Source organism: Hippoglossus hippoglossus, chromosome 9 (genome assembly GCF_009819705.1).
Source record: "Hippoglossus hippoglossus isolate fHipHip1 chromosome 9, fHipHip1.pri, whole genome shotgun sequence".
Lineage (NCBI taxonomy): Eukaryota > Metazoa > Chordata > Actinopteri > Pleuronectiformes > Pleuronectidae > Hippoglossus > Hippoglossus hippoglossus.
Genome location: NC_047159.1, coordinates 12,628,723 through 12,644,517, shown reverse-complemented (window position 1 = coordinate 12,644,517; position 15,795 = coordinate 12,628,723). Strand labels below are relative to the sequence as shown.

General features: G+C 42.8%; 1 protein-coding gene across 3 annotated transcripts in view; it reads left to right on the top strand.

Moving 5' to 3' along the window:
- pcsk5b (proprotein convertase subtilisin/kexin type 5b) overlaps positions 1–15,795 on the top strand; it is a 78,158-nt gene that overhangs the window by 21,553 nt on the left and 40,810 nt on the right. For all 3 annotated transcript variants that reach the window (XM_034596735.1, XM_034596734.1, XM_034596733.1), the window contains exons 6-11: positions 1,472–1,560; positions 2,598–2,770; positions 5,984–6,196; positions 7,497–7,597; positions 11,985–12,088; positions 13,768–13,885. In XM_034596735.1, the coding sequence (XP_034452626.1) occupies positions 1,472–1,560; positions 2,598–2,770; positions 5,984–6,196; positions 7,497–7,597; positions 11,985–12,088; positions 13,768–13,885 (798 nt within the window). The remainder of the gene's footprint in view (positions 1–1,471; positions 1,561–2,597; positions 2,771–5,983; positions 6,197–7,496; positions 7,598–11,984; positions 12,089–13,767; positions 13,886–15,795) is intronic.

Below are 15,795 nucleotides of genomic sequence, written 5' to 3'. Positions count from 1 at the left end.
GGATCAAGTGGGGGGGGGGACCACATGCCTGTGATCTTTGGGTTATGTCAAATCTAATTTGAATATTTACCTCTGCCAATGAGCTTATGTTTTCATCAGCATTTGCCAATTTGTTAGAAGGATCACGCAAGAACTACTCAAGTGAAACTTATACTTCTTCAATTTTTTTTGATAGATGGATTTTCTTTTTAAACCTTTTTATCATGTTGTTCAGTAGATGTTGACCCGAACCCATCAGGTTACTTTGAAATGGATTCTCCTCTGTCTGAGCGCTTCCCTGGACTCAAAAACGTGTGTGTGTGTGTGTGTGTGTGTGTGTGTGTGTGTGTGTGTGTGTGTGTGTGTGTGTGTGTGTGTGTGTGTGTGTGTGTGTGTGTGTGTGTGTGTGTGTGTGTGTGTGTGTGTGTGTGTGTGTGTGTGTGTGTGTGTGTGTGTGTGTGTGTGGTTGTGTTCCCTGGGGGGGTTTCGCTAGCTAGATGCTGGGTTTCCATGGCAGCGGTCAGAGCTGTTTCCAGGGGGTGTTGTGATGCAGATGTTCTCTGCAGGAGGTGCGTGCATGTGTGAGTGTGTTTGTTCCGATCCAGAAAGTGGTGTTTTTGAGGAGGCGGAGGACGCAAACATACTCGTGTTTGTTTACGCTGGTCACTGACCCGGGCCGATTGTCACCACTGCTGGAATGTTACCGTGGTGTGTGTGAGAGAGAGATTTAGTTGTTAAAGTAGTGTGAGTACTCTAACTCGTCACTGATGTTCGACGTCCCCTCTGTCTTTGTTTTTCTGTGTTTATGTCTGTGTCCTCTTGGGGGGGCACACTGCTTGCATGCTACACTCGCATTACAAACGAGGTCCAAACTGCGCTGCTGCTTGTGTGTGTGTTTGTCCATGTGGGGACCAGTTGGCATTAATGAACTCCAAACATATTTGTCCTGACACAAATGTTGATCTACCTCTTCCTCCGTTCTCTGTCAGGTCCGTGAGGAAAAAGCTGGAATATTTACAGTGTTTGCAACATTTGTAACACTTAACCTGTTTAGTTTGGGAGCAGGAATGCACACGTTTATCTGTGGAGATGTGTTTACGTGTCCTTGCTTTCCACTTCAAAAGGTGCATCTTTATCTGGTGGTTTGTGTGTGCTCTACTGCTTGTGTATACATTTGCCTGTGTTGACCTTGTCCATGACATCGTCTCACCCGAGCACATGTTGTCTGTCGTGTGTGTGCTTATTTCTTTGTGAGGACCATTTTAAGCATTGGGACATTTTGGGAAAGTGAGGACATTTTGACTGGTCCTCACTTTTTCAATAGACTGTTTAAGGGTTACGACTTGGTTTTAGGGTTAGGGTTAGGCATACAGTTTGGATGGTAAGGGGCTAGGGAGCGTATTATGTCAATGAGTGTCCTCACTAAGATAGAAGTATAAACGTGTGTGTTCAGATATGTGTAGTAAACTGTTCATTCTCACTCTTTCCTCAGACACGGGACACGGTGTGCGGGCGAAGTTGCTGCAGCTGCAAACAACTCCCACTGCATTGTGGGAATTGCCTACAATGCCAGAATAGGGGGTAAGTGATTGAGGATGTAAACACAACAGTATATATGTCGGCTCAATAACCATGATAATCACATGACATCTGAAATGACACTGACATTATCCGCTGAACTGTCATTGTTGAACATTGGATTTCCTGGCGTTCGTAAAACTTTGATCTCCTTCGGCCTGTGTAGAACCATCATTCGATCGTGTCCCACACACACCATCAGGCTGTGATGACATGTTGTCATGGTGATGTCTGACTGCCTCCACCTGCTTGTATTGAGTGTGATAGAAGCTTTATTGAAAGAACCTCATATGTTAGAGAAATTAATTTGCTTAGATTTCAAAGGACATTGTTACACAAATGTACTCATTAAAGAGGAATGACATATTTTAAGTTTAAGTCTGAATGCTTGAATACCTGTATTGATATTAATGTTACTAGTGCAGCAAACAGGCCTTTGGAATGGGCTGTTTTCTTGCCGTGTGGTGATGCTGGTTGCAGATTTCTTTCTGAAAGTACAAAAGTGACCTGCAGTAATTGAGCTGCGGCAACTAGAGACGGACTGCTGGACCACAGAACCCTGAAGCTGCACCAGTGCTGCTGCACAAACAGCTGTGCACCTGTTTATTCAAAGTTCGGAGAACCCCAAAGTGGAGAGTCACTTGTCGTTGCTGTTGTCATGAACTCACTGTTATTGTCATCGACAACATTACTAATGTTGATGAGTCCTAGCCGCGGCTGCCACAGAGCTCTGGTTCCTTGGGCCCTTATCAATACAAGTGTGAAGCTGATAAGATGAACAGTTCTTGAGATATGTGTTTCGCTGACAGACAGACATTTCTGGAATCCAATGGATAGATGTGTGGGACACTTGTACTTAAACTATTAATTAGCCTAATTATCGACTTAATCTGCTTGTTTAGAATTTATTATGGTAATTATGACAAGGCATTAGGCAGCTCCAGTGGCTACTTGTCAAACGTTTTCAGCGAGTCCTGCGGAAACATGTAGAAGACACATTCAACTTTGGATCATGAATTATGTCTGTGTTTGTGTACCAGGTGTGCGAATGCTGGATGGAGATGTAACAGACATGGTGGAGGCCAAGTCTCTGAGCCTCCAGCCGCAGCACATCGACATCTACAGTGCCAGCTGGGGACCCGATGACGACGGAAAGACTGTGGATGGGCCAGCGTCTCTGGCCAGGCAGGCCTTCGAGAACGGCATCCGCATGGTGGGCGCACACAAACACACTAACACACACACATTTACATACAGACACGTATAGAAATAAACATTAGTATTCACATGCTCAAACGCTAACACACACTCAAAGCAGACGTCTGGGTTTCACCCTTATATATATACTAACAAACTCCTCTGTGGCTATCTCTACCCGTGAAGCTCCTCTGGACATTGGAGAGCACCTCCAATCTATCGGCATATTGCCATTTGCATATTCATAGCTCATTTTGCATAACGACAAGCTGGCGCTGTGTTGTTGGCAGGGCAGAATGGAAAAGCTATAATGGAGGTTAACAGGGGTGAAGTCATTTATTGGTCACAAGTCATGCGCACACACATGCTTACATCTACACATTTGCAAAGTTTGCTGCGACTGGCTTTCTACTGATCGATTAAGCAGATGTAGACCTTGGAGGAGGAGGAAGAGGAGGAGGAGGAGGTGGTGGGCGATATATGGATCTCTTGAGTTTTCAGACTGAACACTTTGACTGGGAGGCTGAGAGCCTGTGGCATGTGACGAAAAAGAGAGCGAAGAGAAAAGGGGACTGACAGGTCGGTAGTGTGAGTCGAAGAGAGTCCCCGGCGCTCCTGACAGGCCGGACCTTTTAAGATGACAGAGGCGAGGGAGATATCTGTCCAACGGCTGCGAGTGAGGCATGTGTGTGCGCTGGCACGTCCTCCTGTGTTTAGTGAGTGTGTGTTTGTGAAGCTGAGTGGTTTGTATGTGAGGGTAACATGTACCTATGTGACACGCGGTGTCAGAGACACAAACAGCAGAGGTGTTAGATACCGCTGACAGCTGTGGAGAGGGCTGCACTCGGGCTCGTGTTTCTTTACCAGGGAAATTGTCAAACATTTTCTCGTGGGTGTGTTTTGTGATTCCTGGCTATATCTGCTGTATAGGAAAGAAGAAATTATTCATCTTTATGTTCCTTATTCAGAATATTTTTGAGTTAGGTTAACGATAGCTTTTCAGACATAAACTCCAGAGTATGTCTGGAAATTGGACCTAAGTTTGTCTTTCATATATGAAAAACACAGCAGGAGATTGTCCGTGTCAGACGTTTTCATAACTACAGCAAAATTACCAGAACATTCCAGTGAGGGGGGGAGTATGGTTAGAGTATGACATTATTTATCATCGCTAAAAGCTCTCAAATCCCGTTGTTTTTCCATGTTGACATCTCCCTCTGTGTCTTCTACATGCATGGAGATATTGGCATTCTTCCAGTTTTCATCCATCACGTGTTAGAAACGTCATCAACACGCCCACTCACTCGCTGTGAATTTAGTTTCTGTATCCTCACACGGGCTCACTCAAATATTCTCCCCACAATTTTCTAGAGGAATGGCAGCTAAATATGTGGAGTTCAGTGCATGTCTGAAAGCAGCTCAACTATAAGAGTGATTTCCCTCAACACATTTCTTTAGGCTTTCTGTCTTATAGAAAAATGTTAATTAAAATGTATTCATACAATATAATATTAGTGAAAAGCAGCTCACATTTGAGAGGATAGAAAATCTGCATTTCTTTTGATAAATGACCTAAATAGTTAACCAGTCGTGGACATTGTACTTTTCTGACAATTGATAAAGGTATTAATAGGCAGTTTGTTGGAGTAATAAATCATGCCTCTACATTTCCTTTTGCTCTTCTCGATCTCTTGCTGATGACTGCTGTCAATCAGTTTCACATTGTGTTTCATCTGTCCTTCACAGTTCCCTCTTCCTCTGTCTTTGTCCCGTCCTTTCTCTGGAACTGCCCTTCAAAACGCTCTCCATTTCTCTCATCTGTCAGCGTTTGCTCTTGTCTGATCCCCCTCTCAGTCAGAGGGGCTCCACTTACTTATCGCTGCCTGACAGAAGCCCCTTTTGAAGAACTCCATTCTATCTTGTGTGTGTGTGTGTGTGTGTGTGTGTGTGTGTGTGTGTGTGTGTGTGTGTGTGTGTGTGTGTGTGTGTGTGTGTGTGTGTGTGTGTGTGTGTGTGTGTGTGTGTGTGTGTGTGTGTGTGTGTGTGTGTGTGTGTGTCACTCGCAGTGTCAGTCCATCGTCAGATATCTTTTCTGCTGACTTCTGGCTGAACTTTGCCTTCATAACTCAGCTGGTCATCAGCAGCACAGTGACTCCCTCAGTGTGTCTCCACCAGGACCAGGGTGTAGATCATTTTCAGCTCAGCCAATTCCTGAAGTACAAAGTCAAAAAAAAAGTTAATAGGATTTTGACAGAGGTTTCCAGTGGAAAAGAAAACTAAAACTCTCTATTAGTAAATTAACTGGTGTCTTTAATCACACTTTAAATCGATGCAGAGCTCTGGGTTGGCTCTGGCCTTCCAATTAGCAAGATCCTCAAAATACATCTGGAATTAGTCTGTATGTCTATGGAATATTTGAATATTAAACAGCTGCCCGGCTGCACGTGTCATTGGTCTCAGTTAAAACAATGTCCACGTCTGCAGGATTTAGCCAAAACTTTGTAAAAATCATGTACGTACAAATTCTCATATTCTTATCTAGTGTTAAAATGCACAAACTTTATTTGTTTGTATGCACACTGTAAGTTGTGTCATGTCACCTTTGTGGTTTTAATGCTTTGCTTCCTTTCATGGATGTGCACAATCAAGTCGACTCTAATGCTGCTCTTTACTTTCAGTCGTCAAAGGCAGATACTGGCATGATATTTAAAATAAAGTCTGAAAGACTGAACTATCTGTATAAAGCTGTTACATAAAATACAGCATAAGGACAATAACCACAAGGATGTAAGTAATTGAGAATTTTGGAAGAAAGACAGAAAGGCAGGAAGATGACAAAAGATAAACAAATAGGAGTCGAAGATCTGAAAATGGCCTTACAGTAAAAGAAAGTTCAAATAGAGTTTTTAAAAATATGATGCAGCTTCATCAATCTGAACCCGAACCTCTCTAAAAACCTGAGTTCACACAGTCGCTATTTTTCTTATTGACTCATTTCAAGCATATAAAGCCACTGAGATTATTTGAACCCTTTCAACCTGTTTCATCTGAAAGCTAATGGAAATGAAATTTAATAATTTCTCCTCTCACTGAAAGAAAATTGAGATTTAGAAAATGCGTCACATTTCCAGATGAGCTTATTTTGGGCAGTCTGCGTGTGCATGATGTCATGTTTGTCTTGCAGCTGACGTATTTACTCATCAGTCCTCTCTGCATCTTCTCTGATCAGGGGAGGAAAGGCCGTGGCTCCATCTTTGTTTGGGCTTCAGGCAACGGCGGGCGCAGCAGAGACCACTGCTCCTGTGACGGCTACACCAACTCCATCTACACCATCTCCATCTCCAGCACGGCCGAGAGTGGACGGAAGCCCTGGTATCTGGAGGAGTGCTCGTCCACGCTGACCACCACCTACAGCAGCGGGGAGAACTACGACCGAAAGATTGTGAGGATTGTTGTGTGTGTGTCTATGTGCGTCTGTTGTAGATTTCCAGGATCCCTGCTAAACACATGAATTCTTGAAAGTACCAGTGGCATTATTTTACCGCAAACCAGAACACTTAAACATGACAAGTCGTATCTGTAATATTTTGTGCTTAATTGAAATCAGATTGGTAAGATTCCTGTTTTCAGCTTTAAATATGTGACAAAGAGACTTTCAGCTGAGGTCCCCTGGACACCACTCTGCGTCTCCATGTCCTCGGTAACCATTCATTTACACTGAATACAGTCCATGTTTTGATTTGGAGCCTGGAAAATTTTTAAACGTTGCATATTTGATATATAATTTCAAATAAGAGCACAGCATCCTACACCGTGGCATTAACTGGGTCTTTTGTGTGGGCCGAGACTGGCCGAGCCCAGTCTGAACCTGACAGGCATCTGTTTCTTTATGTCCGAACCTACAGTCGAGGTTGATGTTTTCCCCCGATTACAGGCACTGTAGTGCGGCGTAAAAAATAAACCACACACACACACACACACACACACACACACACACACACACACACACACACTTTCCCTCTGATTCTGTACACAGTACAACAATAAAGTGTAATCTACTTCAGCACAAACCAAACTGGCCTGTCTACTCTTATGCTATTGGACCACTTTCACTTACTAAACTGTGTGTGTGTGTGTCTTTGGATAATCCCTCAAACTTTTCGGTCCAGGAAAGGTTCTTTGATGAGGGCTCAGACTGGAACTTAGCTAAGCTTTTCTTGGCTGACTGACTGTTAAGCTGTTTGACTAGTTGGCCGACTAAAGTCTGCAGAGTCAAAGTGAACACAGTGAACACACAGCTCTCTAACAACACGTTTTACTACGTCTTTTTGCTTCTTTCTCTTCGTCCTTTCTCTCTCCTTGGGGCATTTATTTTTGCGGTAAACTGATGATTTGTGCGCGTGTGTGTGTTTGTTTGTTTGTGTGTGTGTGTGTTATCGCTCGTGAGGCAGTGTGTCAAAGCTGGAATGTGAGTTAGTTGCGTCTAAATCCTCCTGATCCTCATGATTTCAGTCTCCCTTTGACAGTCGATTTCTCTTTCTCCTCCTGCCGTCATTGTCGCTGTTTCTCTTCTCCTCTTTAACGTTTCTCCTTTCATCTATTTAGGCCTTTATGAATATTTCCCCCTCTTTCATCGTGGACACCAACTCCTCCTCCTTCCTCTCCTGTTTCTTCTCTGCCCTTTTTTATCTCCATCTCTCCTTCATCCCTTCTGACTCTCTCCCCTTCTCCTCTATCCACAGATCACAACAGACCTGAGACACCGGTGCACAGACAGCCACACAGGGACATCGGCCTCGGCTCCCATGGCTGCTGCCATTATTGCTCTGGCCCTGGAGGCAAAGTAAGATCCTTTTAACCTCATCCCTTCTCTTCATCCCTTCGCCCCTCGCTTACCTTCTAATGCCCTCTTGCCCTGTTGCCCTTTTGGACTCGTTGCTCTATGAGTGGAGCATGACAAGCATTTCTTACCAAAATACATCATGGTCAGGTTTGCGGTGGGGAGGCATTTAATTCTAGTTTCAGTCGTGTGTGCAGAGATGCACTGAAAATGTACAGAGGAGCTACAGACTGTGCTGTACATGGACACATGCATGTACATGCTCATAGATCAACTTCTTGTTTTTACATTCATATCTTAAATGCACTTCTTGATTGTGGGTCTGTAAAACACAGCATCTAAATATAATCCATTATACACCTGTTTCCAGTCAGTTCTGACTCTGTGTAGTGATGTAGTGAGGACAGCTGTGTAGTGATGTGGTCATTTACTGCTTTTACATCTGCAGCTCAGAACAAGTGTTAAAGGTCAGCATTAAAGCAGGACTCCTGCTGGTTCTTCCAAAGCAGGTGTGGGTCTCACAAATGTTTCTTTAAAAGCAAAATCTGCACTCGGGTGCTGAAGTTAGAAAGCTTATTCAAATCTATATCTCTTCACACCAGTACGATATCAACAGTGGACTGTTTTGACTTCCAGCACCAAGACCTGTCTGAGAGGGGTTTTCAGTGGATTTGAAATAAGATAATCACTAGACTGAGTCCTTCTTTTGCTAAACAATAAGTGTTTTCCACCTGAGATTTTCAGATACGATGGATTGTCATCAGCCTCCTTCAGTGGTGAACTGTGCTTGAACCTAAACAGGATTAAACTCTCCATTGAGAAGAGAAAACGCACCACATGTAGCTGCAGTGATCATGATTACTTTGGCACAAATGACACAATCATGTCAAGAGACAAGATCCTGTTTACTCTTCATAGTTAATAATATTAATAATAACTGTGTTTCAGAGCATATGTCTCTTCAGAAACTGTGAAAAATCCGTTTTTTATTTGCCATCGTGGCCAATGCGCTGGGATATGATATATTCTTTGTTGCTTTAAAGCAAAAAGAATAAAATATTTAGATCTCAGTTTCACAATATCTTCTGTAGAAGAATAAGTTCAGGTCTATGGATGTGTTTGATTTAAAGCTAATGTCTACAACAAGCACAGACTTTTCTGGGCCAGGTGTTTTCATGCCAAATATTTCTCCTAGAGGAGACAGAAAGTAGGAAGAGAAAAGATAGACAGAGAATTTTTTTTCAGTTGGTTTCTAACATTTCTGGCCCTTCTGCTGTTTTTGTGTCCGGCTCAGCAGATGACTCCCCACTCCTCTTTGAAACCTGTTGAGGTGATTAATTTGTGATAAATTCATGAATTGGACTCGGTGCCGTGCTGGTGCAGAGAACTGGGCTTTACCCCATCATCACATGTCGAGCAGCTCAGTTAGACCAGGTCACTTCATTTAACCTGGATAATCCAATTCAAATCCTCGAAGTAGAAAATATTCTCGGTTTCCAGGCTGTGCCGGGCAAATAAGCCTGTTTCCTCAACAAGATTATCACACACCGCCCCTCGCCTGCCCGCTCTCCTCTCACTCACTGTCCTGCATGCTGTGCCTCCACCACTGTCACAATGGTCTTTTCCTCCCTTCTCCCAGAAAAATGCTCAGTTTCTTTCTATCCATTCATTCAGTTTCTCACATGGATCAGCGTGCAAGCATGCATGCACACGCAGATGAAGAGAGGACAGCATCAAAGAGGGAGAGGGGAGCAGTTTAGACAAACTGCAGCGCCGATCATATCTGCTCTTATCTGGTGAATGAAAGCGAGCAAACTTTCTGTGATAAACATGTCAAGAAGCCATTACGCCAGACTTCACAGAACTCTCTGTTGTAAGGTCATTTTTTTTGGTGCCAGAAAACGGCCCCGCGCTCTGTTCTCTGTTGATTTTGCCAACTTTAAGATGTTCAAGTGAGCATGTGATTTATTTCTTCATGGGCTAGAGTCCTAACACGGCAAGGAGCAGCATAGTAAGGGCTTCGCAAACTTTTATTTCTTTCCCCTTTTGCTTGTGTCCTTGGAGGCAAAGAAATAAAAAAGCGAGGGAACACGGAGACGGGAGGCATCAGTGAGGAAATTTGGAGGGATAAGCTCGAGATGAGCGAGGATAACCCACCATACGAACCTCATCTACTGGGAGGTTTTAAGCGATCAAAGCGGGGACAGATGGGAGAGGAGATTTTTTTTTTTTCTTCTCCTCCATTCATCTGAGTTAAAATTCATGCCTAGGTGGCAGATTGTAGAATGGAAAATGCAGATTAAAGTCTCGAACCAAGGTGAGGCTGAGGCGATATTTGCTTTCTCCCCTTGAGGTTTATCTTTGTGTGTTTTCATCCATAATTACACTGAAGAGGAGCAGTGAAAAGCCAACATTAGACATCCTGATCTGCTGCTGGTTTTCCTCGGTATGTTAGCTACTCCATTAATTAGTATTGGCTTGTTTATGGGTAGGCTGTCATGGCCTAGATAGTGATGCCAAAGCCACTTTTAATTAATGACCATAAAACATTTATGGGACCATAATTACACAGTGACAGCTAAGCCCATTAATATTGATCTAAACATTATTTATTCGGACTTTTCATAGCTCTTATCTCTGCTACCATCCTTTAAATGGCTTTTTACTTATTTTATTTTCAGGGTATTTTCTTCAATTGGATTTAATGAGTGGAGGTTTTTTTTTATGTCAAATCACAGTTTGTATTGAATAAATGTTTTTTTCTTACGTACAAGTAAAACACATATTTGATAGAAAAATGTACAACAGACAAGATAAAAATAGGAGAAAAGACAAACTCCTGCCCTTAACACTCATATCACACATGTAAGTGTACTACTCCACAGTACATATTAAGTTGTCAGAACATTAAAGCTGCTTTCAGACGCGCACTAGAGTATTGACATTTTCCGGAGGGGCTGTATGTGAGAACGTAAATGTCCTCGAATGTCCACTCGTGTGAGAACAGCAGGAACATTTCTAGCAAATTCACAGCAAGTGAGTGGCCTTGCTGAGGAAGTTTCTAACACTCAACAAACACAAAGCTATAATAATACAAATATGTAGAAGACGCATGACGAAGATGTGAACTTGAAAAGACAGAGAGATTCAAGAGCTTTTGCCGATAAGAGTTGGAGCCGGTGTTAATGTGCTACAAACAAAAACACAGAGCATTCTGCTGTGGAATCATCACCTCTCGCCTAAATGTTCCGGATATCTTCCACTTGCTGTGAGCATGTCTGACCCGGACAATCTCCTGCTCTGTTCTTTATACGTGAAATGCGAACTCTGGTTTCAAGTTCACGCCTGAAAACGGCTTCACAGAATAAAGTGCATGTTTGAGCTTTTAACTGTCATCTGTAAAAGTCAGTGGATAAATGTGTGATTCTGAGATTTCTCCCAGATGTTGTGGATTTTAAACGTCCTCTCATGCGTGTTTTGGTTTTAAGAGGACGCTGTGAAAGAACCTGCTCTCATAGAAGCAGCTCAGCAGAGCGTTCCAATCAGATCTTGTTTCTTGATGCTCGACTTCTCCCTTATCTTTGTGGATCAGCTTAAATTTTTAAATCAGAGTGTTGGGCTGCAAACCTAAAATGTTAGTTCTAGGTTAACTGATTCGGAGTGGTGCAGATTCTGGAGGTCTCAGATGGCGAGGGAGGGACACGAGGGAGGGACACGAGGGGAGGGAGCGGAGCATCTGGCCGACATATGAGATGGAAGGGAATCCCAGGAAACTTGGTGACCCACTTCTTCCTGGTTTTTCCCCTTTAATGTAGTGTTTGGACATCAAAGCAGTGGAGACACATGGCTGCCATCTCGTAATGGATCTCACGTGAGATCAGAGAAACAAACAGATGAACGGGCATCTACGCTCTCCACCTCTGCCTCTCTGTAATTTTCTCTCAGTAATCTTCCACCTACTGTATATCGCTGTGTTGTCTTTACCCTGTTTTACATTTCATCCTGCATCTTGATCTGTGTGCTTTGTTTTTAGCCCCCTTCCCCTTTTTATCTGAACCTTTTCATCTATCCACCTATTCTCCCTCTACCCAATAATTACACGAGTAACCAAGACATGTCTTAATGTCCATTCCCCTCCTTTTATTTTCTTTGTTCTCCTCCGGTTCTGCGTGTTCTTCCACAACACAATAAATCATTCAAAGCATTTTTTCCTCATCATTATTCTCGTGCTACCCGACCTCGTTGTTCACTTGAAAGGGAAAGTGATCCCAGACTTTAGACTGAATCTGTGTGAGTGGATGTTTATTTGAAATCTTTGCATATGTTGCTTTAAGCACATGTTAAATAAATGACATATTTCAATTCATGTATCATGTGTTTCATCTTCTAGTCCTCTTCTGTCATGGAGAGATGTGCAGCACATCATCGTGAAGACCTCTAGAGCCGGACATCTCAGCGCCCCTGACTGGAAGACCAACGCCGCTGGTTACAATGGTACGCACGCACGCACTCAGTTGTCTTTCCTTGAGGACATTACATTACACTTCTTTCCTGGAAATTCACTCTAACCTCGAAACAATAGTTATTACAAACCTATCTTTGAACCCAACCTTACTTTAGTTTAAACTGCAAACATGTGTTCACCTTTAAATTAACGATTTTTATTGCGTGGTCTTGATTTTTGTCCTCATAAGGAAGACCAGTCCCCATAATATGACAGAATAGAGTAATGCCTGGAACATGCATGCAAACATGTATTTGTTGCTGTGGCTATAATGCTGTTGAGGCTGTAAAACCAGAAATATTTTTGAGATTGTAAAGAGACACCAGTTTAACATATCTTAGGCTTTTTACCACTGTTCAATATCTAATCAGTAAATCTACACAATGACAATATATTTTAATCTGTTTAAAGTTCAATGCACGAAGAGGCTGAGATTTAACTGCCATCCTTTCTTGTTTTTACTGCAGTTAAGACTACTGCTAATCAATATAAAGTGTTTTTTTATCACTATTTTCCAGCAACTTGATTTAACTTAATCTGAATAAATTTCCCTCATGTAAATTTGTCAAGTCATTTTTAAGATATGTCAATGTCTTTAGACCTTGTACAGATATTAAGCGGTGAATCACATCTTTTTATTCCACTAGAAAAACAATTCATTAAACAAAGGTGTAAAAACGTAAGACTTTATAATAAAACCACCCAAAATATATTTGTTCTGATGGTGTTTTTTAGGTGAAGGAAACACAAACTGTCACAACAATGAATAAAAGAGATGTTGAAACTCTGTGTTTTCACAACTTACTAATTTGAATGTGGTGCCAACTCGTAGATGTTGCTGTGGGTTCTGGGCATCAACACACATCACTTCATCATCAGTTGCATTTATTCATGGTGGGATGTAGTGTGTTTAAATGAAAACTACAAAACAGTCACAGAGAAATCCGTATGCATTACTATGATTCCTGGATTTGTTGTCTCCAGTCTGAAGAAGGGAGCCGAGCGGTTTCCAAAACTTTATCACTCTCGCTAAACTACCGTGCCGCCAGCTGCCATCTGTCAGGGTCCATGTGTTGGTTGCTGGTTTGTAATGTTGTGTGTGTGTGTGTGTGTGTGTGTGTGTGTGTGTGTGTGTGTGTGTGTGTGTGTGTGTGTGTGTGTGTGTGTGTGTGTGTGTGTGTGTGTGTGTGTGTGTGTGTGTGTGTGTGTGTGTGTGTGTGTGTGTGTGTGTGTGTGGTAGAAGGAGAGAGTGAGAACTAAGGGTCAGCCAGGCTGCAGGCCCAGTGTGCCTGGACATTATCCAAGTGACTGTTTTTTCAAAGAGGAACTAAAGGGAAACAGGACTGAGGGGGGGCTGTGTGAAGTATGGAAGGAATTCATATTAGATGAACTGTACCGTAACCTTAAATTTACATCTTTACACAACTACCTTACAAAACACAATTTCCTGGACGCATTTAGACTTCCAAATAACCTAAAGGAACCAAAATCGGTATGATAGTAGATTCATTACAGACTTGTTCAAAGCTCTTGTACCTGATTCTTAATCTGTTTTCTTAACATTTTATCTTGGTTAAATTTTTTAATAAAGCCTTTAATGTTACACAGACACTATAGAATCATTTCTGGGCTCTTGTGATCAGCTGCAACTTCACTCTGTTTCCTACAGTCAGCCATTTGTACGGCTTTGGTCTGATGGACGCTGAGGCCATGGTGAAGGAGGCAGAGCGATGGAGGCAGGTCCCCTCTCAGCACGTGTGTGTGGAGAGCGCAGACCGACAGATCAGGTAGAACACACGCACACGCACACGCACGTGCACGTGCACGTGCACACACGCGGTGACATTTCTCACATTCACCAAGTATGTGGACACAGCTCCCATATGTGCTCGCTTTAATTGCCAGGTTATGTTTTCATCTGTGTTTCATTGTTATCGAGCAGTATATGCAAAAAATATCACTGATTTCCATGGAAGTTTGTGGAGGGGTGGGGGGTGACCCAAGGAAGAACCCATTAAATGTGGATTTGGGGGCAGATCTAGGAATTATTTTGTTGCTTTCTTTAACATTGCGAGAAAGTGTGTTTTTCCAAATTATTTTGTTGATTCTAAGGGAATAAGTCATGGAGCTTGATGAAAAGAATCAAGCGGGTTCAGGGGGCTGATGCAATTGGGTAAATCTAGTGAATTTAAATGTGGTTAAATTAGGGGACAGTTGGGCCTTGGCGGAGGTATGTGCTCTACTGAGTGACATTCTAGTTTCTGCTGCAACGGCCTCCAGTCTCCACTCTGATAACATTTGAGAACAAGGCTGCAGCAGTTTGCCCACATCAAGAGCAACATGGGCTCCAGTGAGGTCAGCCACTGAGGGTGTGTGATGAGATGTGACACAGGGCCGGCCTTGCAGTTCATCCTAAAGATGTTTGATAGGAATGGGATCAGGCATCTGTGCAGGCTGGTCAAGTTCTTCAACACCAAACTATTTCATCACTGTCCTCACTTTGTTCACGGGGACAAGACCTTTTAACAAACTATTTCTGCACTTTGAAAACACTCTGTATGTCAAGAATACAATTTTCTGCCGGGACATGAAGATTTCCTTTGGGACTCCCAACGGGACTGTGGTTGAACAAGCATATTGTGTAGTAGACTCTGCTTAAACACGATGGAATGTGAAACTGTCTCGTGTCAACACAGTGTTAAGTAAAATGCAAGAGAAGAAACAGATGAAATATGTTGGTTTTAGTAGATCTCTCTTACAACCACTACCGCCCCCCCCCCCCCTTTCTGTCTCAGTCTGCTCCTCACTCTCTCTTTCTCTCTCTCTCTCTCTGTCTGTCTGTCTGTCTCTCTCTCTCTGTTGTACTGTCTTTCTTTCTCATTTTTTCTCTCCCTGGTGTCTTATGCACCGGCGTGTGTTTGAGAATGCAGTTGTGCAAGCTGTACCTTGATAGGGGCCAAGCATTAGTTCTGGCAGGGTGGTTCTCACATAAGACCTTTACTATGCACACACACACACACACACACACACACACACACATCGAGCGAGAGCGAGAGAGCCAGGGCTTCACAACTTGTTATTCTGGATGCAGCTGGAAGCTGGAGCACTGTTCTGTGTTAGGCTGGTTGGTTGAACTCGGGCCCTGAACTGGTTTGCTTTCAGTCGAAGGCTCGGTGTCCAGTGACTGCAGCATTTATCAGCGTTATTCAGTCTGTTCTGCTCCAACCCTCTAGTCAGCCTGCACGAGGCTTATGTAAAGTCCGGCTTGTATCAGAGGCAGTCAGGCTCCGTACTCCAACTGTAATGTGTGCTGGATTACAGAGAGATTCACAAAGTTGTTGCGTGAAAGACATTTTTAAAAACAACCTTGTCATTTCAGCCTCCACTGTGTTTATTAGACTAAGGAAGTGATATAAGGAATGGCCATGGAATAGCTTGAAAAATATTTACAGAGAGGGAAGACCGAGGGCTTTTTGTTTTGTTTTATTTTTGTGACAACAGCGAAAAAGTCAAAAGTTTTATGTGTAACACTTTTTAAAATTGCTTGTAAGAAAGCGGAATCTTCTCCCTAAATGGACCACTTAGTCCAGCATTAATTTATGTATAATCGTGCTTATGATCGTAAGATAGATTGTACGAAAGTGTTTTGGAATCAGGTCATTGTGCGTCGATTTCCCTGTGCTGTCCACCTCCACTG